At 40.5% G+C, this 26,070-nt stretch overlaps 1 protein-coding gene across 7 annotated transcripts in view; it reads left to right on the top strand.

The window, feature by feature from the left end:
- Window positions 1–1,965: 1,965 nt before the first annotated feature.
- Window positions 1,966–26,070, top strand: part of SEC22C (SEC22 homolog C, vesicle trafficking protein) — a 30,321-nt gene continuing 6,216 nt past the window's right edge. For 3 of the 7 annotated variants that reach the window (XR_008238278.1, XR_008238275.1, XR_008238276.1), the window contains exons 1-9: window positions 1,967–2,005; window positions 5,686–5,752; window positions 7,250–7,347; window positions 7,911–8,120; window positions 10,284–10,447; window positions 12,335–12,517; window positions 17,557–17,675; window positions 18,274–18,339; window positions 24,272–26,030. Coding sequence is in view for 3 of the 7 variants with exons in the window: in XM_052808079.1 (XP_052664039.1) it covers window positions 7,939–8,120; window positions 10,284–10,447; window positions 12,335–12,517; window positions 17,557–17,675; window positions 18,274–18,339; window positions 20,106–20,306 (915 nt within the window). In the remaining 4 variants the exon portion in view is untranslated. Of the gene's footprint in view, window positions 2,006–5,685; window positions 5,753–7,249; window positions 7,348–7,910; window positions 8,121–10,283; window positions 10,448–12,334; window positions 12,518–17,556; window positions 17,676–18,273; window positions 18,340–20,105; window positions 23,581–24,035; window positions 24,228–24,271; window positions 26,031–26,070 lie in introns of those variants that run through there. The other 4 variants (XM_052808093.1, XM_052808079.1, XM_052808084.1 and 1 more) reach the window with 4 other exon arrangements.

Genomic DNA, 26,070 nt, shown 5'->3' with positions numbered 1-26,070 from the left:
CTTGCATTTTGTACTGTATTAGCAGGAATGGGTAGCAGGTTTTTGTCACTAAGTCAAGATGATCACGATCAAACATAATTTCTGCTGTGCAGTGCTGACACAACTTCTGTCTGCTTATCCCTCCTGGGCCAGTAGCAATTCAGTCACTGCCTAAGCGATATCCCTGCTCAGTCTTCTGGCCACGTAAGTATCTTGAATATTGAAGAGCTGGAAGAGTAAAAGAGGGGGGCAAAGGCTGGAATCTCTAGTGCTTTCAAAGGATGGCTGTCTTGGGCTAACAAATCCCCATGCAGCTAGATTTTAGCCAGCTCCTCAAAAGAACTTGTGAAACAAGCAAACAGATTATGACACCCTAAGATCCCTAACGGGTTTGCCTCTGCCTACTAATAAAGTGCAGCTGCTGTTAACAGAGCGTAACAGCAATGGCGCATAGGCCTTTGCCACTCACAGGGAGAAGAATGCTGGCTTCAGCGGCAGCCCGGCTGCCTCGAACACACCTGGGAGTACAGATGCAGCAACTGCTGAGTAGTCGGTGCTACCTGCTGCATTGTGGACTTGCACATAGGAGGGTCACCAGCTTCCTAACGAAGGTCTAAAAACGGGAGGAAAAAGCCTACCAGACAACACATCTATTTCTTTTGGTGGTGCTGGTAAACAGAGAGATGTTCCTTTTAAAGTGAAAATGACCAAAATCCACCACACTACAGGAAATGGGCAAACAACATCCTGCATGGATGAAAGAAGTATTTGGAATTAAGCTGATCTATTGCTGTTCCCCAGAATCCCAAAACCATTTTTCCCCTAAAGCAGGATATTTCATTTCACCAACAGGAAGAATCCAAAGCAGCAACCCTCAGTGGGTATGAAATCAGATTGTGAAACAAGGTAGACCTGCACCAGCACGATGAAATGCTTTGATGAGGAGTGGAAGCTGTTAGCAACAGCAGAACACCAATGGTTATCCACTGCACATGGTACTAAGCAGTGCTGCTATTGCTTAAAAAATAGCAACAACTTGATTACACTCAGATAATGTCCCCATGTCAAGATTTGTAAATTCAGAGTTCCAATGTTCAGTAACATATTTATTTATTAGCTCTTTTTACTCTGCTGTTTTTTCAGATGAACGTCCTGTGAGAAGACAGTTTGCGGTGTGTTACTGCCGCAACGCCTGCAACGAGGCGCAGGTATCATTCCAGAGGCAGAGCTTCCTGACTTTTTCCTAGGCCTGGCACCACCAGGAGATAGAAAGTAATCTACTTTGAATCCCAGTTCATCTTCAGCAGCAGCTCTTAATCAAAAAAAAGAATCCCATCTGTCACCTGGGACGCACAACGGTACAGAGTTCCTCTCAAAGCACCAGCGCAAGGACTCAGCTAGAGAGCTTAAGTTTTATTTCAACCCACGGCTTCCAGAAGAGCCTGGTAAGACTCCTTCACGTCCGACTTGGGTGTCCAAAACCTCACCGTTTCCCCCCCCTCTCCCTTGGCTCCTGCATGGGCTCCGGTGCGGCTCCCACAGCCTCGGCTGGACGACTGCTCCCCGCCGAGACGACGGCACCCACCGCCCACACGCCCTGACCTCCCTTGCCCTGCCACAACGCGGCTGGGGCTCATCTTCAGGCCGAGCCTACGGCCCCGACCGTGTGTGACGACCGCCCGCCGCTCGCTCTGCCTCAGGGCCGCGGCCCCGGCCCGGCGGGAGCCCCCAGGGAATCACCACAGCCCGCGGCCTGGCTCTAGCCACCACCGACGGACCAAGGCCCAAGGCCGGCCCTCCGCTACCTCCGGGGCCTGACCGCCACCCCCGCGCCATTCCCCCCACCCGGGGCGAGGTGGGTGCGTGGAACGGGATGGCGGCTCCTCTAACGGGCCTTGAACCGGCCTCCGCCGTCCCGGCGTGCCCCGCGCCGTTGACACTCTACCCGCGGTCTCTGTGGGCGGAAGGGGGCGGGGCGGGGCGTGTTGTGGTGCCGCCGCCGCCGCCGAGCGCGGCCTGGGGGAAGGTGAGCGGCGGAGGGGGCCCGGGGGTGGAAGGGGCCTTTCCTCTCCTCCTCCTCCTCCTCCTCCTCAGTCCCCTTCTAGGTCCCCGGGGACGGGGGGGGGGGGTGGCGGGGCGGGGTGGTGTTGAGCCCTGCCGCTCCGGGGGGTGTGTGTGGTGTTTGAGGGAGCCTGGAGGGGGGAGGGATGGGCCCTGAGGGGGTGAGCTGGGGTAATGTGAGGGTGTGGGGTCCTGTGGCAGGGGAGTAAGGTTTGGGGTGGTTAAAGGAGGGTGTGGGGAGGCGGTGAGGGGAGTTGGAGTCTTGGGGGATGTGGGGGTGGGGTGGGGGTGAGCAAGGGGTGATGTGTGTGTTGGGGTCGGGATCCTGGGGTAGGGATGTAGGATTTGGGGGTTCCTTGAGGTGCTTGAGGGGGGTAGGGAGAGGAGGACTTGGGACACTGAGGAGGGCTTGCGTTGGGCTGGGGATGTCTTGAGGTGAGCTGGGATAATGTGAGGGTTTGGGACCTGTGGGATGGGAGTAAGATTTGGGGGTGTCTGGGTGCTTGAGAGGTGCATGGGGAGGCTTGTCAGTACGAAAGAGTGCCCTGATGAGGGCGGTGGCTTTCAAGGTGTCTGGGTTTATTGAAGAGTGTGGGAGAGAGGTGCTTTGGGGGGTTTGGGGTCTCTTAATGTGGGGCAGGAGAAGGGTGAATAGAGTTTGGGTATGTGTAATGTGGTGAGCGGAACAGGATGGATATGGGATGGGTCCTTGGGTATGGGGGCTGGTGAAGGTATGGAGATGAGCTGGTGGGCTTTAGGAGGCTTCAGGGTACAGGTTGGTGGGGGTGGGTCCGTATTCAGGAGCAGATAAAGGTGGCTGATGTTTCTGAGAGATTAAGGTAGGGGGAGAGCTTCAGAGCCTTACAGAGTTGTTATGGTGTGGTTTGGGCAAGCGTTAGGAGGACTGTTCATTGAGGTAGTGCGGTTGATGGGGGAGCTGAATGTTGGGGTTTGAGTTTTGTGTAACAGGTGATATTCCTGGTAATTCATAGGAGTATGTGCAGACAGCAGATTTGTGATGGTAAGGGTTTTCTACCTGCTTCCCTTTGGGGATAAGAATAAAGCCTGTAGGGTTTATAGGAGCCTATAGGCTCTTGATATCCACAAATTCTCTTTTAAAAGTTGAGATAGCATCATGCTTTCAAATCGTTTTTATTCACTGCTAAACCTGGAGCGTGGTTCTTGTTCGCTGTAGGTCTGTGACATCTGTAGTTTGGTCAGCGCTGCTGTGAGCGTTGAGGGAGAGCAGTTGGGAAGAAGCAGATGGATACTCTTACTGCAGTCTTAGAAGATGAGAAATGTAACAGCATTTCAGATTTGCTTTTTTGTATATACAAGAAGAGGATAAAATCCATCTCCTGATCCTGCAGAGAAGTAGTAACTCTCCCTCATGAACCATATCGCAATTTCTTTTCTCTTCTTGTTGGTTGAGACTGAAACCAGCACTTGAGCTGCAGCTTTATTAAATGTTTTGTGTTTGACTGAGTCAACCTGCATCTCTTTCGTATTCTGGCATCCAACCTGTAGCTGTCTGTGACTCCCTCTGAAGCTTACCCACCTGAGGAAAGATGCATTAGGTGCCATAGTTAATGACCGTGTATCAAGCTATCATGTGTCCAGAAAACTTCACAGGCTGCTTCAGGAGCCTCCTGGACCATGGTAACATTCCCTAAAGCTTTCTGCTCTTCCTTCAGTAGGAAGATCAGAACTTGACAGAATAGTTGGATGTTGTTGGATGTTGACACTGTCCCATGTGCCACCTCTAGAAAGAAGGGAAATGTGATGCTGAACAGGGAGAGAAGACGAATGCTTGAGAGAGATCCTGGTAGCAAGACATTCCTTGTTAGTGTTATGCCATTCTGAGAAGGAAACTTTCTGCTTTTGATGGTTAGATAAAATAATTTCTTAAATTTCTTAAAGAACTGTATTTGTAAAATAATTCCGCTCATGAATTATGTACTGGTTTGCATTTGTTTTCATAGCCTTTTGAGTTTCTTCTTTCTGTTTTCTAAGTACAGACAATAAACTAGGAGGTTGTCTAGCATTTGGAGGTGTGGCGCTTGTGAATTGGGACTAATCTTCTTATATGGAGGAGCTTGCATAACAGTGTAGTGAAGTGAAGAGGTCTGATTAAGGCTGCCTCAATAATCCCTAGCTAGTCACTGGAGAGAGTTGGCTGCTGCTTAGGAGGATGGAGGAACTGAGCTTCAGATAACTTCTTAGATGCCTACTGTGGGAATACCCTGAAGAGCCTTGTTTGTCATAAGACTGGTAAATATGTACTGTTTATGTGAGTCTTACACTGAACAGTTTTCTTCTGAAGTGTTAGATGTACAGGTGCTTCAAATAATGAAAAAAAAAAAGCTTTGTTTACTTAAGTCATAAATTATAACTTGTTCTTCTGAAACAATTGCTTGAAATATTTCTCAAGGTTTTGCCTGCTTGTCAGGCCAGCTGTTTTACTGGCACTGTGATATTATTAATTCTGAACACAGCAAGATTTGATATCTGCTTAATCAAAAGACACAAGTACATTGTCAAAGTTCAGGACCTGAGTTCAAAGGCCTGCCACGTAAAGTCAGTTGCAGAAACTTTGGGCTGCTAATTGTATGCAAATAGAAAGAGACTGGAGGAGGAAAGGGTAGGTCAATCTGAAATAGTAGGATCATGGATTCACTTGGTTTTGTGCTTACCTTGATCAGTCCAGTAAGCTGTGATAGTATGTGTTCACTTACAGGTGATGTGGTAAAATTGGCTTGCAAGTAATTAAACTTTGAAGGGAACTGACATTAGTAACTGTTACTTGCCACGGGCACAAAGCGCCTTCTGATTTGCAAGTAACAAGAGGCTTCTGAAAAAACAAAAAGAAAACCCAAAGCCTCACTGAGGTGCAGTGCCAGAGTAGGTGGGCTGGGGGAATGTGGAAAAGGAAAGGAGAGGGCTAGATAAGTCTGAGTGATAGGTGCTTGGTGGTAAGAGTTACGTAGAAGACAGGTGAAACAGTTGCATGAATTTATTTTTAGGCTTTGCTCTCTTCTGCAGGGTGATGTTGGCTCTTGACTCTTTTAGCTAAGCCTGTGCTACATTTCAAATAAATAAATGCCTGAATTATGAAAAACTTGTATTTTTTTTTTTTAACTCCTCAGAAGTCTTTGCAGGTACTGTTCTCAAATCTCACACCTTTTTGCTCTGTTTGGGAGTAGGGTGTTACCTATGCACCATGTAATTGGGAGCTCTATAAGAAGCAGAACCAGTGAACACATTTCCAGTTGTTTTGCCCTGAGGTTGTGCTCACCTGCTCTCTGTTAAGATTTGAGTCACTGCATCAGCCTTTCTCTCTGTTCCTTTTATACATATTTACCTATTTTCACAAAACCAAAAGGTATGTAAGTTATCTATCCCACTTGCACTTAAAGTTTGGTTGTATAAGCCTTATTTCCTTAGGCAGCAAACCTAAAAATTCACAGGCAGGTAGATTTAAAAAAAATAAATCAAGCCTTTTGCATTAATACAGCAGTGATAGTCTGATAGTACTTTACAGCAGGTGTATTCTCCAAGGAGGGAGCATTGGCTCATTTTTCCAGTGAAGTCTGGCATTTAATTTGGAAGTCTGCCTGGTGGTGACTGATACCAGATCTTTCACAGGAGAAAAGAGAATCACTCTGATGGGCAGCTGATACTTGGTGAAAGCCTTATGCCCTGAAGCATGAAGGTTTGTATGTCTTGGAAAGTTGTATACCTTTATATGTGCAGTTGGTTAACTATAGGTGATGTTATCCCTAGTGATGAATATATATATTTTTTTAAAATCTTAAACTTTTGCTGTTAGTGGCATAGTGAGTTGAATAATTTCATAGGCTGAGTACATTTTAGAAAATGTCTTTGGTTTCTAAGTTTAGCACCTTTCCATTTTCCTGGTCACCTTCTGGCTGTTTCTGAAAGGTAAACGAGAGCGTTCAATGTATTGCGGCTGCGGTGTTTGTCAAGTGGGATATTTTGGACTTATACTTCATCAGCTTTCCCAACCATTGACCATAAAACTGTGCTCTTCTGAGCAACTGTACTTAAAAGTTGACTGTGTTAAAGTTAGTATTTCTGAGTTGGCAATTTTCTTTTTTTTTTCATTTCACTTTTATGCTAAAGTTTAAGCAGCTTTCTGCAATGTTTCTTTCATGGCTACTCGAACAACACATTGAAGATTGATGCTACGTTTCAAGTTGACGTGTAATAATCTTGATTATTGTTGAAAGCCTTTTTGATGCGTGCTGAAAGGAAGTTAGTGAGCTTAGTTTGATTTTACAACTCAAATGACTACTAGAGAAGAACTGTGAGAGTGATAGTGGAAAAAAAATAACATCTAATTCTTTAATCTCCATTTTAAGAGTTCAAAATAACGCTTTTCGAGTGATGTGTAATCTATAGTTTTAATTTCCTTTTCTAAGGAAACAAGTTACGTGCAATTATGCTTTCTGGCAATTCCTCTGACAATTGTTAGTTGCTTTAACGTGCTGGTAAACTGCAGCCACCTTTGACAAAGGGATAGTTCCTACAAGTTATGTGGAAATGATTCCTGTGGAGCTGAAATGAGACTCTCTTAGTGCCACTTGTGGTAAGAACTCAACCCTTATTAGACATTAGAGCCGCTCTACAGACAAGAGGGTTTATGAATGTCTGAACTAGAAGAAGGTTTGCTCTCTTACCTTCTTAGATAGGAAAAACACTTGGTGATGAGATACATGTTTCAAAGAAACTTTGAGCATCGTAATGAATTGTTTGATACAGGGTTGTTTAAAGCAGTCATTCCCTTTATCAAAAGTTTGAGTTCACACTGTGATTTTTTTCCCTAACGTTTCTTTTAGGTAGTTTGCCTGAAGCAGAGTAAATGCCTTTTTTTTTTTTTTTTTTTTTTTTTGACTCACTTGTGATAATCACTTAAAGTCTGCTGATATAGAGCTGCTCTTTCACAGGAAGCTAGGATGACTTAACAGTGATTGGGGCATCAGAAACGTTTTGCGTATCATTTCATAGTGTCTTTGAATGCATCTCGGAATTGATATATTGGATAAAAAAAAAGAGTTTTTTGTTTTCCTTTAGGCATAATACTTTCTAGGTTATGTGTACCCACTGCGCAGATTTTACCTTGTAAATATTTATATACATAAAGGTCATTAGTTAGTCTTCTAAAATGTTCATTATGGTTATCTTTCAGAGATTATGTGAGCTGCTGCATTAGTCTTCTAACATCTTGCACTGAGTACTCATGGTATGTCTGAAGGACAGATCTCCTGTGTGTTCTGAATGTACCAGGTAAATCCCAATAATAACTTTTCATGGGAGATTGTGACCTGTTGAAGAGTAAGAAGTCAAGAGAGGGCAACTTTTATTCTATATTTAGTCCTAGTTGGTTCTGTAAAAAGAGCCTGACAGGCTGTAGCCTAGAATTTATTTTTGTATTTGTGTGTTATACTAGAAAATCAGATAACTGCAACACTAATGCAACTATTTGCAACACAAGTGAAGATGCAGTGTGTCAGTGGGACTTAGCGAGTTTCCTTAAATACCTTAAAACTTTACTCAGCATTTCTGATGCTTGAGATAAAGCAGAAGGAGGGAAAATAGTGATATTTTTCAGGTAGATAATTCCCCTGTCAAATCCCCTGCCTCACCTTTTTGTCTGAGAGGCAAAAAATGGATGCAGCCGTGACCTTTGAGAACAGTTTGATTGCCTTTCAATGGCAGTGGTGTTACGAGAGGTACTCTTCAGCAGCATTGGTGAATAAAGTCTTACCTTGACATAATTCTGGCTAGCATATTGGATTGTAAGTAACTAATGCTACATCCATTAACCTAATTTAATATTTCATTTTCAGGTTGTCCTCATGAGTACTCCAGTGGAGAATGTCCATGATCTTCTTTGCCTGTGTGGTGCGGGTGAGGGATGGACTTCCCCTCTCAGCCTCCACAGATTTCCATTTCAATCAGGACTTTCTGGAGTGCAGAAAGAGATTAAAGGCATTGTCCTCAATTCTGGCGCAGTATCCAAGTCGAGGCACGGCAAAAGGACGTGACCTTAGCATACAGTAAGTCCCTTCTTTTGCTTGTTTGTTTTTTTACTTTAGTTTTTGAAATGGTTGTCCTGGGGATTAGTTGAACTTTAAGGATTAGGTATGTTCTATAGCACCTAACTGAACTCTGAAATCCCAGCATGCATGTCTAGATTGTAACCTCCAAGCAGTATTTTGAAACCTTATTTCTCAGCACCACAGGCACACAGCTCCCACCCAGTTTAGTAAACATATGTTAAGAATTGCTTATTTTAGTTGTCACTTTTTGTAGCAAATGCTTTCTGCTTGATGGGCAGTACTTGTTACTATTAGCAATTGGAGTATCTTGGACTTCTACAGATACCTTCTAAGACGGCATCCTAGTGCCTAAGAATTACTTAGTTTAGTCTAAACCCCAAATCCTTTTCTTCAGGGATAGTCAGGTCTTGCTGATGCCTTCTTTCGGGCCCCTACAATTTTGATCTGACTTGCACAGAACTGCCCTGACTCCCTCCTATGTACTGCCCACTCCATTTTCTGAATACCAGCAGGCTTCAAGTCTCTGGAAGCTCTGGCTAATGAGTGTGTCTTGAGGAGGCTTGAAGCATACTGACAATAGCCAGTATGGAGAAATTGTAAATCTTTGCTTTTATTTATTGGAGAAGGATTTGCTTGTCTTTATTTTAAGAAATTAATGTTTCATTCGGAGATGAGAATTTTCATTTACTATTAATTCTAGTTTAATTCTAAAAATGAGTTTTAGCTTGTGATTGCATTTCTGGCTAGCAGAAGTAGGAAAACTTAGAGACCCTGAGCTAAAACTAAGTATCCCTTTTTGGGGGAGTGATTGGAGAAAGAAGATCCATGAACTTACACTGACTCAATTGGAAAAGCAGAGATTAGCATTTTAATTCCTTTTCCCTCAAAGTGCCCTTTAATGCTAACATATTCTGCTGCTTTTAATCTTCTGTAGTCTCTACAGAAGTAGCTATGCATCTGGCTCTGAAATGAGAAGAGTGCAAACAGATATGTGGCAAAAGGGCTATAAATTATTGACAACTGGGAAAAGGTAGTTTTACGCAGGCATGGTGTTGATCCTCAGCTGTGAGCTGGGGACAAAAGTAATTTAGGGAATGTACCCAGTGTAACTAGGCTGTAACGGAGCTAATCAAAACCATAAATCCCAAGTACATAGTACAATGAATAAATAAAAATGTGATAAAATAGAAACCACAAGTATTTCTGTATAAGAGGGGTGAAATATATAAATAGTAGAAAAGAGAGAAAATACAGAGAGAGAGTAATTTTTCAGCTTCAAAACATTGGTTTTATACTGAAATATTGCTAACAAATGGCTAACCTGCAAGGGAAGATTTCCTTGGTCATCTTTCAGAGATAATTACAAATCCGTAATTATGGTGGGGATTGTGGAAGTTTAGTTATCTACATTATGAGTGCTGACATCTGAACTTGGTGCCCTGACTCCCATTTTATTTAATGAAGCCTAGATGAGAGTGATCTCTCTCATCCTTAAGTACACACCTACATTTTGGTCAGATGAATGCCCTGTTAAGTTTCCTGGAAGTTTTTGGCCATCTGTAAGGAGAAACTTCTGCATAAACATGGCTTCAGTGTTAGAGGGACCCCTTTTGGAGTAGAATTTTTATTGTGCTGTTTCTGACACAAACTTGTCTTTATTACAGATGACTTAGCAGTAACAGTGTTTGAATATCTTGGTTTGTGCAAGTTAACAAATATCTCTTGCTGTTAATATGAAGTTGTCATATTCAAGGGGAGCAAGGAATACATCTGCTTGCTTGTTTTTACTTTTGTTTGTGGAAAGCCACTGTGTTTTCTTTCAAAATCTTCTTGCCTGTGACGTTTTCTGGCCATCTCTTTAGCATGATGTGAAGCCAGCCTGGGAAAATAATGTCAATTTTCTCTGATGTAGCAATTTAATAAAATCTGTATTGTGATCTTTAGTGTGCTAAGGCATACTGAATGAGGTAAGAATAAGTGTTAGATCTACAGGGGCTGCAGGACTATTACAGCAGTGTGAACAATATTTTTTTTGCAGTCTGCTCTTTCAGTGCAACCTGTACATTTTGTTTTGACAGAAAGCACAGTTTACTTCTCATGTTCAGCATGACTCTTTTACCTTTTAATGTTGACGTTACATTTTTTCTTTTTCTATTTCAGTTTCCTTTCTTCTGGGGATATTGCCTGCATGGCAATCTGTTCCAGCAATTACTCAACCATCATGGCGTTTTGCTTCTTGGAAGAGCTTCAGTGGGAATTTGCTGCTTCCTACGATACAACAAGCATCAGTTTAGCTTCCAGACCATATGCTTTTCTTGAATTTGGTTTGTAACTTTTGTTCTCTAATAGTAAGAATTCTTTGTCTGCTACTTTTATGATGTTAAACAATGTCTTCTGGCCAAAGCCTGATCATAAAAGTGTATCTGTGTGTGTGCCTTTGCATGCATGTGTAGGAGATCTTGTAACTGCATTAAACTATTAGATTATTGGTTTTGCAGTTCCTGAGAGCCTCTGTAATAGATGAACAAAATGCTATGGTGATTAATAAACAAGCACAAAAGCAAAAGAAATCCACATCTCAAACACTTTCTAACTTAATTAAAAAAAAAAATCTGACAAGTGGAGACAGATGGGTACAGGAAAAAAGGGAGACAGAATAGATTATTATGGGCAGCTTTACTTCTGGCATGACTTAGATTCACATAATACTTCATAATCATGCCTACTGTTTCTTTTTTAACCTGATATAAATGGTTTTCTTGCCAAGTAGCAGCTGCTCTACTGAACCTTGCACCTTTGAAAAACACAATTCCCTTGCAATGAGAAGCTGTTTTCTGGGAAAGGATAAGATATGGCAGTGGATTAGCACACCTCTATCCAGATTTTGGTAATAGTGTTAAGCCCATGCTTAAAAGATTGAGAAATCCACAAGGAAAGTGTATTATAGAGCCATCTTGTATTTTGGGTGGATTCCCTGCAGGGCACATTCCAGTCATGATGTAATTTTATGCTGAGATCCAAATGACTCCTTTTTTTTAACTTGAGTAGGAATTTGGGAATTTCTAGCCTCTTTTAATTGCATAAGGCTCTTTTTAAAGAAAAAATGCTTTTTTTTTTTTTTAAATTTTACTTTTATACAGTATTTTGTTAATAAGTCTACCTAATGTGTGGGGGTTGGTTTGTTTGTTTGTTTGTTTGTTTTTCTCCCTCCTGTGTTTGCACCTAAGATGTACTTGTTTCCTAAGATCTTAGCCTTTTCCCTGGTAGTTACAGATAATTACAGCAGGCTGACTTAAGGTAATATACAGGATTTTTCACTAAGGAATGCTTATGGCACTGTGTATTCTAGCACAACATAAAGTCCTTCTGTGTGGTCTCAAAACTCAGGCTTAAGCTATTACACATTTATCATATCCAGTACTAGCTGTGGTCAACCTATGCAAGTCTGCTAGTGTAACAATATTTTAAGGATACTGATTTTACTCATAGGATATCTTAGCAAAATAAATGTTTCTGCATTTTATTTTCCTAAGCATTTGAAATAGCTTGAATTTGCCAATATCTTTGCACAATTAAATAGGAAGTAGCAGTATCCACAGTGAGGTACTTCATTCCGGAGGTGTGAGTTATTCATACTTGGACAAATTCTCTACTTAGTCTCAGAGCAACTCCTGTCAAACCAGCAGCCACCTTTGTGGAAAGGGATTTGCTTGCAAATGATATTAAATTTAAAGTGTGAGAGATGAAGCAGGGTGATCTGTACGTAGATCTGTGGCTTGGACATTGGTGGAATCACTGTGGAATTGCCTCTGCCAGTCAGAGTTGCTTCATGACTCAAATATATGTTGAATTAATTTATCTCCATGCTGGGAAAAAACTAATCATTGACATTGTTAAAACACAATGGTAGTTCATGGGTAGTTTAAGGTATGTGTTACATCTACCGTGGAATATGAAAGCTTGTTTTCAGTCCACTGGTAGGCAGTATGTTGAGATTTAAAGTGTCCAGAAGGGAGTGGGTGCGATATAAAATACCTAGGGGAGGTATTTTTTGTTCCCTAACCAGTGGTGGAATTTTACACCTGAAACGAATAAGAGATGAAGGAAGAAAAGAAAAGCAATCAGAAAAGAATGCCATGATTTGATTAATAATTATCTAAGGCACTTAACTTTTGCAGAGCTGATTGAAGCATGTTTTTATATTGTTTCAGATAATGTTATTCAGAAAGTGAAATGCCATTTTAACTGTGCAAGTGGCTCTCAAATGAAGGCCAACTGGGAGAAGATTGAGGAGGAGCTGAAGTTCCGGCCCCCGGTTCAGCTGAAGCTAGAGGATACAGAGCTGATGAATGGGATAACAAATGGTGGGCATGCAGGTGTTCATGTGGAGGTTGGTAAGTTACTACTACGCACAGGTGACAGTAGACTTCCTGAACCTAACTTTGCAAATGACAGAAAAACAGTAGTGGTTCCTTTTGTACTGAGAAATATATATATCGTGTATGAAACCCAAGAAAAAAGACTGCCTTTCTATCATAGTTAACAACATACGGTCTTTAGATTATAGCAGGTATGCATCAGAGCCTTTAAGGACTTGTGGTAGTGTCTTTTTTCCCAGCCTTAGATCAGGTTCTCTGTATGGAAAATTGGCTGTAACTGGACTTGGTATTTTCCATGTTAAATTCTCATGCTTTTAAAGTAGTTGTTTGTTAAATTTTCTATGACAAAAGAAGCTCAACTAATTCATTGCTTGTTGCAAACTCTAATAGAAGATATGTAATTACAGTCTGAATGAGTTGCTTCAGCCTTGAGGAAAGAAAAGATAAGAACAGTATGAGCTGGGGGTAAATCTCTTATTCCCAGACTGTCTATTTTGGGTTGTTCTCCCCTCTTTGCTTTCTCCTTTTACCTTATTCTTTAAAATGTAATGCATTTGACTAAAATTCTGAAAGAGGATATGTATATCTGTATAAACAACACAAAAGGGACCTTTTTGTAACGAATGCTGACGTTTTACCTGCTTTTACAAGTACCAACCTCTACTTATTTATTGTAAAATGGGTATCTTCTTATTTTTGTTTCAGTTGCATAGTCAAAGTCCTGCCTATTTCCTCTACGAAATGAAATCATAAAATCATAGAATCATTTAGGTTGGAAAAGACCTTTAAGATCATCGAGTCCAACTGTAAACCGAACACTGCCAAGTCCACCACTAAACCATGTCCCTATTTTAATCCTGTTAGCATGGTGGTTTAAGTGCAGCTGGAGTGCCATGAACTTGTATTTCCTCTTTTTTTTGTTGTTCTTGGCTTACGGAAGCACTAATAAAATTAAGTTCCAGTTGCTCAGTCTTATTGTTTCTGATGGATGAGCTGGAATCTAATTTGACATAGGTATTTTAAGTTAAAATATAGAGGGGCAGTGGCCAGGGGGAAGAAAAGGTAGAATTGAAAACATTTTATTTGCCAGTCAGATTTGTGAGTGCTCCTCAGAAATGTGCTTGAAGGTTAAATATTTTCATGATGTGACAGGGGTTAGAAATTCTTTGCACTAATGGGTACAGTTTCAGTGCCAGTAAATGTTTGCAAGCTAGTCTGTGTCCACAGATCAGAAATACATATTCAGTTCCCCCATATTCTTAATTGCTTTCTTTTACTTTCCATCTGGCTTTGTATTTCTTGCTGTTCTCTTTGGTCTAACCCAAATACTCTTACAGATTGTTCTGCCTTTATTTTAAGGATCATGTTTATGATCATCTGTTCCCTCAGCTGGAGTCAGCTTTCCTGGCTTATGTCTCTCTCCTCTCATCATTACCTACCAGCCCTACTTTGCTCCTCTAAGTTTAGCTGTGTGGATAGCGTTTGTTCCTGTATGAATGTTATTTATATTATGGCTCTGCTATATAGGAAACTTTTTGAGCATACATTGAAGTGTTATGGTTGCAGGAGAGCAGAATTTAATTGCATCTATATTCTATAGTGAAGATAGATCAATCAATGGATTGATCAAAATGTCAATCTCCCTATGTGGTTGTCACTGGTTCCTGTCTTCTTCTGAGCTGTGTGATCACATCCCCTGGCTCTTCTTTTTAGTGTGAAAGGAGTCCGAAAAGTCAGGGCAGTTTTATCCTTGTTAGTATATATGGAAACAAGAGCTTTTTTTTTTTTTTTCTTATCTTTTTCATTCTTTCTTCTGTTTGTTCCTTCCTTTGTTAACTAAACACAGCCCAATTCTTGCTATAAAGACACTAGCATTGTATCCTTGATCAACATCTACACAACCTCAGCTGTTGTTGCAAAAGCCTCACCTTGTGTCTCGATATGGGCACAGCTGATAAAGCTCTGGAGGACAGTGGGGCGTGTATACAGAAGCAATATGAAGAGGGAGAGTTTTCACATCAGAATTGGCTCTATGAAGTAGAAGAACAACTTGTGCTGTTCATCTAGTAAGCGTGCTGTTAAATTATGCAGCATCGTGCACACCTTGATGACTGTTCTTCGTCTTTTGTAGGCTCACGGGGAGTCCTTCACAGAGTCCTTTTTAAGGTGTTTTTTGAAGACAGCTCTCATCTCTGTCTTTTGTGTGCTTGTATTTTATTTTAAAGTGTTTGAGTCTGATTTCATTTTTCACTCCCGGTGCTGTCTTTATCTGGAGCTCTGAGTATGTGACTCATTGTCAAACCGTTGTTGTGCTATGCCTTGAAGAGACAGAATCGAGTGTGATACAGGCATTCATGTCAGTCTCTGGTTAGATGGCCAGAGGCCTCTGCTCAGAAAATCTTTTATAGGCAGAAGTTTCAATTTCTTCATTGTGTGAGGGTGTTTTCACAGAATTGTTCTGTACATGTTCAAACCTGCAGATGCATTTTTCCTGGGTGCTAGATAATCCACAGTCCCCAGAACATCTTCTGTATGGTTCTTGTACTCTGAAGTGCACAACTTTTTTACTTGGAAGTCAAATCAGTTTGAAACCCAATTAGCATTTAATTGTGTTTGTGCAAATTGTGCCATCTTGGACTAAGAGTGCTTGTTCTCTCTTGTGCCTTTATTTAATGTAACAAGCAATTCTAGTATGAAATTTTGTTTATAAAAATATGATTGAATTCACACAAGGAAGTGTAATAATTTTTCCCTAGCAGTACCCATCTCACTTGTTCTGTGCAATTTCAGTTTGTGAATTAAACCTCAGAATGATACAGCAGAAATAAAGCTCCACAGCAAACGATTTAAAGATCGGTTTCACAGAATCTGAACCCCGAGTAACTGGATATTTTAATCTCCCCTGCATCTGTGATAGTAATTCTTTTTATCCTACTGGACAAAAAAATATGTAACTTTTACATAATATTCCATGCTGCAGAAGCAACATATTGAAACTTGCATTGTTCTTCCCTGGGGACTGGAAACTCTTGACATGTGTAGTTTGCAAGATCCTGTACATTGAATGACACTTGTGCTTGATAATTTTTCTTTGTTTGAGAGACACTGTGTGCCTCTGAAGTAAACCTTAGAAACTGAGGAAGAAGAAACAGTAGTCTTTATTAGGAAATTTCCATGAGAGAGAGACATAGCTGCAATATTATATAATTTATCAAAAATAATAGGAAACTGAATACTCAGGTCAGTGAATGAAAAAACGTGCTGGGACAGCTTCTGTTCAGTGCAGTGTTTGGACTTTATATTTCCTTGTATAGCAAAAAAGCAAAATTGCCTTTGAATGATAGGGTTACTTGCACCATTTATTTACATGAACACATGTATGACGGTAATATACAGTAATGCCACATAATGTGACATATATCAAATGGAATTAATACAGTTTCTTTTGCAGCAGCTTTGGAGATGAAATTATGGATGTACGAGTGCGTGCCAAAAACTAATTACACAGACACTTATAAAAGATACTTTATATCCCTATATTAATTTAGCAGCAGACTTTTTTACATCCATCTATCAAAATCTCTCTTGAAGGAGAAGACACAAGTGTTTTCCTATCTTAAACCATGCAGTACTGCAATATTTAAGCTGTTATGGTGTTTCATCTGTCACTGAAATGAAGCCAGAGACAATGTCTGCTGTGTTGCATAGTTTATCTACAGCAGTCAGGAGCTGGCTACATCTGGACAGGAGGCAAAAGATCTTGAGAGCTGGGGAGACTTCTTGAGGGCTCATTCATTCTCTCCTGTATCTTATGGATGTTGGTGCAGGAGAGGATCTGGATTTGGTATCTCAGCTGCAAATTACGCTTCTTATTGTTACGCTGACACTGTTCTACTTGTGGTGATCCGAGGGCAGGGATGAAATGTAGGTGAGTATCTAGGTGTGATATCTATTGTTGGGCTAGCTGGTATAGCTAGGGGAAAGAAATAGGTGAGCTTTTGGACAACTGAAACCCTGTATTAGAAGCGGCAGATTCCAAAGTTAAATACACATTTGTAATAATTGCTTTGACCTTAATTAGGTATGTATCATTTAAACCATCCTGAAGAAATGGTATTTGGGGGTGTGGGTGTTAAGTAGTAGTAGTGGAGAAGGTGAGAAAGGAAGGAGACAGATAATTCGCTACGTGTGAAACATGGGCAGGTTGGGAGAAAGGGAATTGTAAAGCACTGTAAAATGTGGCTCAAAGGCCAAAAACTATAGCATCTAGTTGAATTCCTAGGCCCCAGTTTTGATCGTGGTTTTTTTGTCACTCTGAGAGGCCCAGAGGTAAGAGCAGCAGTTCTGTTACAGACGTTTCCCCGCTGTGACTGGGTAGTATGGTCCTGACAACTCCTCCAACAACTATTCTAGCAGCAGAGCATCAAAGGCCTTGGCTCCTACAGTTGTATTCTGGCAACTGCTTCATTAGGGCACCGAATGCTGTATGGAAACTATGCAGGTGAAACTAAATTGCTGTATACCAGACAACCCTCAAACTGTCAATGGGAAGAAATACATAATTACCAATTGAGGAAGAGATGAATCACTGTCTTGCTTTTGTGGGTGTCAGGAATCTAAGCTCTTTCTCAGGCCTTTGGGTGCTTAAAGCCTCTAGCTTTTCTGCTGACCTGTGAAGAGTGTTAAGTATGCTAATCTGCTTTAATAAACAGTTGAAAAGTATCTACGTGCACCATAAAAGAAGACATTAATGCCAAATAGCTCAAAGACAAATTCTATTGCTTAATCTGTTTAAAAAATACTCCAGAGCTCTTGCTGATTTCTAGATGTCTGAAGAACTGAGCAGTGTAACGCAACAAAAAAAAAAAAAAGGTTTTTCTATTCATAATTGGTCTTCTCTGGAGCAAACATGAAAGGTTTTGAAAACGTTTAAAACCCGCATAAGCTAATTTGAGTCATTTTATGTTAGAAGATTCAAAGTAGTAGTGCAGACTTTCACTAATGTAAGTTTTTTTTGTTTTTTGTTTGTTTTGTTTTGTTTTTGTTTTTTTAAGTCCCTACTTACAGAATGCAGCGTGTGACTCCCCTGGGGATTCTGTCCCTTGTTCTGAACATCATGTGTGGAGCTTTGAATCTCATTCGAGGAGTTCATCTAGCAGAGTATTCATTTCAGGTAAGCCTGATTGAATTGAAACCTGTAAATGAGTCAAAGGGAGAGAGTTATTTGGGTAACTAGATTAAGGGTGGCTGTTCTGCTTCTTAGTAGAGCATACGTCTTTCCACAAGAAGTATTTGTTCATCCAGGGAATGTACCATTGATTGCTCACCTGCTAGACCTCATGTATTTTGTTGTATATTGCAGCAGATTGCATTTTATTCTTTTCTAGGGAGATTAAGATTTGGAGAAATATTTTAGTCTTGCCAGGCTGACTGAATTTTTTTTTTTTTCCATTCTTGTATTTTGTTCTAGGTGCTTTTGTGTACATTTTTTTTAAACAAATGTGAAACTGTAAACAACTTTTCAAAAGGAAAACAAAAAGTGTCCTGATTATGTGGTGGCACCATTTTATTTAGCAGGAATTGTCACATAAGCCTCAATTCTTGGTATCTTGTTCAATCATATTGATCTTGCTGTTTAACACTGTTACAGTCAATCAACATAAACTAGGATGAGAGGTTCTTGACGAAATATAGTGTTCTAAAATATCAAGCAGTACTTGCTAAAAACTGCATCTGATGTAGTTCTTTGTCACTTCTTTTAATCCAAACAGGAGGACCGTGAAGGAATTGGAAATGTGATAGCTTTTTTTCTACCTTTTCTAGCCTGTGTTTTTCAGGTATGTTAAGTGTAAATAAAATGTTTTCTGATTATTTTTATATTACAATATACAAGACAAAATAATTTTCAGCTAAGAGGAGGAACGGTTTGGTTTTTAGCATCCTATCTAGGTGATTTCACTGAGGTATTCCAGTGAAGTGGTGCAAATACAGTTAAAGGCACAATTTAACCCTTGGCAAATTGCAGTTGCAAGCTTTTTCAGTGCTTTCATGTTTTGACATGCCAGATGGGGCTGAGTGTGATAAATAAGTGCTAGCCCAAAGATGGTTTGTTTCCCAAAGGGATAGACACAGTGTCCTTCTGACCGGGGCAGACTTAGTGATGGGCTTTTGTAGCATAACCACCTTGAAAGACTAAGCAAATACAGGATAGCCACGTTATTGAAAATGTTCTAATTTACACGAAAAATTACATTTAGTTCTTGAGACAAATGTGGTTCCTGACTTCCTTAGATTTTTTTTTTTTTTTTTTTTTTTACCCTAATGGATTATTTTCCCTGACCTCCTTATGCAGAAGAGTTTGAATGAGGAATTGTATGCTCCAAACGGGTTCTTCTTGAAAGGTTCCTTAAATGCCTAAAACAGTGGTCCACAACCTTTAACTTGAGGGCAATATGTTGTTTGCAGAATCTTCAATTTTTAGCCTGTCACCGCAGGAAGCTGCTGTAGTTGGGTTACTAGTTGACAGAAGGAATAAAATAATGCCTGCAGTGTATTCATTGCTTAGTACTGTTGCATTTGGGTAATGGTTTGGGGACCACTGTCTGAAGACTTCTATTTATCTATGGTATTTAAAACTTGAAGAGAGGCTATTTATTGTATTGTAATAGATACAATTTAGTGTCTTTCAGCCTTCTTACACCTCTGTTCACAGCAGAGCTTTAAGATAGAGATACTTATTTGGATCTAAATACTTGATGCAAGTCATTCTTCACAAAGAAAGGCCCTGTCCTGCTTTTTTCCAGTTACTACCTGAAGCTAGAGAAGCTAAATAAAGAAGAGTTCTCTCTTATCCTTTTGACCTATAGCAGTCGTCTTCACAAAATGCTTGTGCATAAATTGAGCTCAAATGTGAAGTGCTTTCTACATGCTGATCTCTACTTGTGTCATCAGCACAGTTGGAAACTGTGACCTTAAGTGAGAAAGCATGATCTGTTACTGCCTGAGTTAAAAAAGTAACTCTTCTGCCAGCACTTTGTGATTTTTTTAGTTTTTTCCTGTACGGGTTGTTGCTCTTCACACATGCTTAGCAAATGGGGTTCCACCTGTTCTTGAATTTAAAAAGAGCCCAAAACCCCAGCTAAACCTCTTAACAGAAATGATGGTCTTTCTACCAAGTCAAGTCTAGAGAATGAAGTCCTTTACTTATCCCAAGAACAAATACAGCAGAAGCAGATTTGGGTTTACTGTTCTCCTGCTTCTGAGCCTTTGTCTTGCAAAAGTCATAGGTGGTTTTTTGAAAGCTGGCTCAGCTTTTGGGCTCCTTTTAATCCAGGCTGAGACAGGCAGGAGGGATGCCAGTTGTGCTGACAGACTTCTTTTGATATCTGTGCTTACCCAGTAGGGTCTGCGTTGAGGCCACCACTGCGGCTATTCTTGGAGGACCTTTCAACATAGGAGTTGAAGGGAAGCTTTGAGCTTCGTAGTGATCACTGCAGTGGCAGGCACATCCAAGCAGCATAGATGTGCCAGCAATTCCCAGTTATGTCTCTTGTCTATATGTCCATAGTTTAATGCTAACACTGTCTCTCTGGTCCTTTTGTAGTGTTACTTGTACCTCTTCTACAGCTCAGCAAGGAAGGTGAAGACGTTTGTACTCTTTTTCTCTGTTTGTTTATGCAACATTTACTTGTACGGATTACGGAACCTCTGGCAAATAGCCTTTCACATAGGAGTGGCATCTCTTTCTTCTTATCAGATACTGACAAGGCAACTTATGGAGAAACAGCCTGACTGCGGAGTATGAAAAAGACTTTGGGTTTGCTACTCTATTTTTACAACTTTTTTTGTATTGAACTGGCCAAAAATAGCTTGGAGTATTTTTAAAGATTTGTGACAAGGTTATTGCAAGGAGGATATTTCAAAGCAGCTTGAAATAAAGTAGGATACAGTAATCGTGTCAAACATACAGTGAGGAATGGACGTGTATTTAACAAGGCATGTGGTAATTGTGCATGGTAGATCTTGTCAGGTGTGATCAACAGACGGAGGTTCTCCTTACCATAAACAGGCTTTTACTCCTTGACTAATACCATCTATACAGCATTTTGCCATTTGTCTTACTGGCTTTGTAACAGTTTGGCAGATCAATGTCTTGCCCTGCCAATGCTTCCGAAAATATTAAAATTGTGTAGTAAAATGAAGATAAAATGGTGGGTAGCATTTTTGTCTATAGAATTTGTGAAGCGTTAAGATTCTTGGTAAATGTAAGTAAAGGAGTCATTTGCCATAATTAGATGAGTTCAATATCAGTGGGAAAAATTGTTAGGATGAGCTTCAGGGTAATTTTTCTAGGTTTTGAAGGAAAGGAATAGGCTGTGGCTCTTTTAAAAACCATAAAGGCTATAAATATCTCCTGGCTAAACAGTGCATCATAGTTAAGTATGTGCTCATTGGCTAATTGCAAATATGCTTGGGGCAGCATAAAATAAACCAAGTGAATGTAAGTGATCTTTCAGCTCAAGTAGCCTTTATTTCCTTGGTTAAGGTCACTCTTAGTATAAGGGTAATTCCATGTTTGCTTGGTCTGTATGGATAATAAATCTTCCAAGCCTACTTATGACAGGCCACTGACTCCTTCACCTTTTAAAAAAATGTATAGCTGGTGAGTAGGAAGCCATTTCCAGTAATGGAAAGCAAGAGCAGGTTCTCTTTATTATATAAAACACCTTTAGTTAATGGTGTTGAGTTCTTACACTAAGATGAATTTATGAGTGTGCACTTTTGAATATAGTACTTAAGAGCTGAAATTCATAACCTCTGCTGCACTAGGTATTCTTGTATGTGATGTACTGAAGTGCGTATGGGCATTTTAGAACATAGATGAATAATTTAAGCTGTCTGTTTAAAAAAAATGCATAGCATTTTGATGCAGCTGTCCTTGAAGGGTTATAGAGACTCAAACTGAGAAGATGTAGAGAACTGTACGTGTGTTATTGTGGAAGTGTGGTCCTAGATTTTCTTCATTTTTTTTCTTGGGAAACTGTTTTCTGGTCGCCCCATTTCTTCCACCAAACGTCTCTCACCAAAGATTTATTTTCCTCTCACATAGTCTCTACTTCTAGTGGTTGCAAAGAGATTAGCATGATGCAGAGTTGCCTTCCTGAGTTTGCAGAAATGCTTAACAAAATTACTTCCTTGCATCTCAGTGAATTTTCCTGAAATCTCATGGTGTAAACACTTACAAATATCAGGGGACTACTAGACCAGAAACCTGTGTACCTTGGAAGCACTTTTGTGACGCAGCTGACTGTGACAATGGCATCGATAGGCAGCCCTTCACAACCTGAACAGTTTCTAGGACATCAAGAGACTTGGTGCCAGAGTAGTAAAATGTAGGTATTTCTCTTCCATCCCATGTTAGCCCATTTACTGTAACAATAACATAATTAATTCCTTTAAACTGTGTGGAATACTCTAGTAGGAATGATGGCGGAATATTCTAGCCAGCCAGTTAAGAAAACAGCTAGAGCTGTGTGTCATAAGGAAATACTATTCTGTTACAAGGGAGTGGATTAAAGTTGTTTGTCTGTCATTACCCCAGTTTTCTGCCAGAGTGTGAGTGGAGAAATGAAGCCAGAATTCAAGCATCGTCTTTAAGACACCCAGATGACCCTACAGATGTGGGGGTTTTACTACTGACAAGCTTTAAGTTTCCATGCTGTTCGGTCCCAGTTTTACTTGGTGATATGACCCAACTCCCAGCTCCTACCCTTTTAGCCTCCATCAGGTTAAAGAGTCCAAAAGAGCTTTACTGGTTCTCCATAGGCTTGGATAAAGCTAGCCTGCTATAGCATAAGGCACGTAGAGCATTTATAACTGGGGCATGGGGCCAGTGAACCGTTATCTGCTTTTTATTCCTCATCCTTGTATTGAGCTGATTGGAAGAAACTGTAATGTTCCTGATGGTTCCTGAGCATGTGACTGTTTGCTTCATCATAAAACAAATACATCCCCATGCCAGGTGATGTTAGCAACAGCTCTGCAATAAGAGTGGTAGAACAAGGTGTTTAGATAGCTTGTGTAATTAACATAATTACAGTGGATGAAGATAAAATTTAGCTTTTGTTTAATATTTTCTTTTTCCTGAAAATGTTTCAGTAAAATCAAACAAAACCACTTGGTTCAGTTCCGCCTTCGTGTAAATTTTTTTTTGCTTGATGGATTAGATGGAGGATGCGACTAGATCTTTCCTACTAAATGAACGAAGCTCTGGTTTGCTGGTAGTCTTAATCCCTTTGCAGCCTTTTTTTTTTTTTTCCTGTAATATTTGTAAACCATATTAAGGAATCTGCATGGATTAATGTAGTGCGTTAGTATCTGCGCACTTTATAGGTTTGGATTGTGATTCTGGGATGAGGCAGAGCATGCATAGTTTGACCTATTTTTATTTTTTATCTTTAATGTTAGTATTTAGAATGGCTCCTATATCTGTATGGTATTTATACAGATAAACATTTTCTTCTGGAGAAACAGCAAGAGGAATAGAATAGTTTACATTGATCTCAGTGCTTTAAGATTTAATAAAAGAGAATGACTTGCAGTTTGAGTACATGAAATCTGACTCATAATGTGGGATTATGCCTGTATTGAATCAAATCCCCAGACAGGAATCCATCCCTCTTTGTTCAACTTTAAACTGTTTAATGTAGTTTGAATTGCATCTCCTTAATTCTGTCAGTTTTCAGGATAAGCCTTTTGGAAACTCTTCTCCTCACCCAGCATCTCAGTATAAGAAAATTGGCAAAGAGTAAACTTCATTAATTTAAAGATTTGCAGTGCTTAGTCACTTCATGAAGCTGATAATTTTCTGTGGGTTTGGTTTGGTTTGGGTTTTGTTTTGGTTTTTTTTTTTTTTCCTTTCTCCCAAAGACCTGTTAAGTTTGTAGAAGGTGGGCTGGTACCTTTTTAGACATTTTTGCACTGTATTAATAATTAAACCTGTGTAAATGTGTATAAAATCGTTTTGCATGTTTATGTATATATGTACATATATCTAATAAATGGCTTTTTTTTTGTAATGGTTGTCTTCATTTATAGTTTTGAAATAGCTGAGCATAGAATCTTTAGTGTTACATGTGGCAGTGTTCAAAATATTTTAAAAATAAACTCAGTTGTTCTCTTTAACAAATAGCTTCAAAATCAGAGTGATTTCAAATGCTGTTGTAGTGCATGCTGGATTGTATGTGGTCTCTTATAGAAGAAATACCTGTATGAACTCAGGGTGGCTTTCTCTGAGATGGTGTGCTCTCTGATACCTAATCTACCTGGGTGCACACTGGCTTTTTCTGTTCAGGGGGAATTAGGGACGGTTTTTATTCAGTCATCTACAAACTGAAGAGTGACTGATTCATCAGTTGAACTATATTTATGTATTTATAAATATGTAGATAGAAACTTGCTTATCAAAGAAACAGATTGCAGTAGGCTATGATACAATCTTTGTAGCTTTAACAGTCTTGCTCTTTACTTTCAGAGACCATGTTATATGGCTTTTCCTGAAAAACTTGCATTTTGGAGTGGTGAAGTATGTGAAGTAAGATGTACCATGGTCCCATAGGTCCTTTTCCAGTTGCTTGGCAATGAGGAGTGGAGATTTTGCAGACTGCTGTCAGATTTTCAGCCTAGTCACTTAATGGAACTAGGCCTATTAGTTAGTCCTACCAGTCAGTCCCTGCTAAGAACTTATGGACCTTTTTGGGCTCACTTCAGCCACCTTTGATAAAGGCTCTGAAGACACTGATTCATCAGGCTTTGTAGAAATGAATGACTTTACACAACAGAAAATTCAGCAATCCCCCCATCTGAATGTGATGGGTTCAGGTATCGATGAATGTGCTTTGGGAGAGTGGTGCTTTCAATGGCAGGACTCATAGAGGACCCTGCCGAATCAGGAACCAAAGAATCAGGTAAAAATCAAAAAGCTAGAAGAAATCAGGCTTGTGGAACTGCTGGCTTCTTCCCATTTTTCTGCTCCCTGGTCCTCCACAGGAACAATACCTAGATGTCTGTAGCAGAAGCAAAACGTGATGGGTAAAGGGCTGGGTTCTTCCACTGGTTTCCACTGTGTAAAAAGTGAATTTTTTCTAATCTCTAAGGCTGCTGCTTTATCAAGAAGGCAGTTGTGGGTAAAGTGGATCTGGAGAACTGTGAATTCTTTAGTCTTACTCTTCTGCTTTAAAAATATATCCCACTCTTTGCCTGGACTTGGCCTCTTAGCCTTGGAGCTTGTTCAGATGTTGGCTCGCGGCACAGAAATACCAGCAGTAGGTTTGAGATCATTACAGTCCTGCAGCACTCGTTGCTGTGCTCAAAAGAGAAAGAGAGAAGCCTGCGTGTGCCCCTGTAATGAGGAAAGAGGCAGAACAGTGGGTTGTGCAGACAGTAGGTGGTAATAAGCAAAAGCTGATGGCGGGGGAGAGAGGAGAGCGCCTTGTTGTTCTGAACTGCTCTGCCCTTTGAAATCTAGATGTTATTTTTGTTCTGTAAATAAATGATTGCTCAAAGCGTGTTTTTTCCAAGATGCCAATAGAGAAGAACAGCAGCCTTTCCCTTTTTTTCTAAGGTGAGGGGAGAAAGCAATTATAACTCCCTTCTTCTTTTGAAGATGCTGATAAAAGGAGGTGGGAGGATCAGAGGGTCCCTGTGCCAAAAGAGGAACAACTCCTAAGGTGATAGAAATACATGTTTTTATTTTAAACAAAGTAACTCAACTTCTGCTGCGTGCTGACTTACAAATGTGACCCAATTGCATGTAAAAACTGTTTGCGGGGGGCGGGAGGGGAAGGAAACAGTGGCCACAAGAAAAAGAGCAGCTCTGTCTTCAGATGTGTTACCTCCTCGTGGTGCTGGCTGGCTCAGCTCTCGTGTCCGAGGCTGCTCTCGGAGCAAGCTCAAAACCAGGGGCAGGCAGGAGGTGGGGACAGTTGAACAGCCTCTCTCCGGTGGTATTTGCTTTTAAAAGCAATCGACCGTGTGTCTTAACCTCAGCAGCGAGGTGCCTCTGCCGAGGATGCAGGCTGAAGGGGTCGGAGGCTTTATTCCACGCCTGTTGGCTTTTACAGGTACCTCCTGGTTGTCTGCAAATAAATCTCTACTAAAGGTATGACCTTTTGGAGAATGTTTTGGAAAGAAGCAATACCATGTCGGCAGGAAATGAAGAAGGTGTGATTGAGCTCCCCGGGGCGGGGGCGGGCATGTGTGTGTGTAAATTAATCCTCTTCCCCTCAGTCTTTCTTTTGCAAAAGGCTTAATAAAGTGTTATTTTTAAATTTGACCAATTGCTGTGCAGTGTTTTCCCTCTAAAGTGTTGTTCTGGCGAAATGAGGACCATGGAGTGGGAGTGAATAGTGTCTGCTATGTTTTCCCGTGCTGCAAATGTGTGATATCACGCAACTGTATTCATCAGGCGCTTCTGGAAGGGCTGTTCAAGGAGAGAAGCTGTTAACCTCTGCGGGTGAGCAGATAAAAGGTAATATCCCCTTTCCTTGGGCCTGCCCCCCACCAGATAT

The sequence above is a fragment of the Harpia harpyja genome, chromosome 1 (assembly GCF_026419915.1).
Source record: "Harpia harpyja isolate bHarHar1 chromosome 1, bHarHar1 primary haplotype, whole genome shotgun sequence".
Lineage (NCBI taxonomy): Eukaryota > Metazoa > Chordata > Aves > Accipitriformes > Accipitridae > Harpia > Harpia harpyja.
This window is presented reverse-complemented; position numbering and strand designations above follow the sequence as displayed.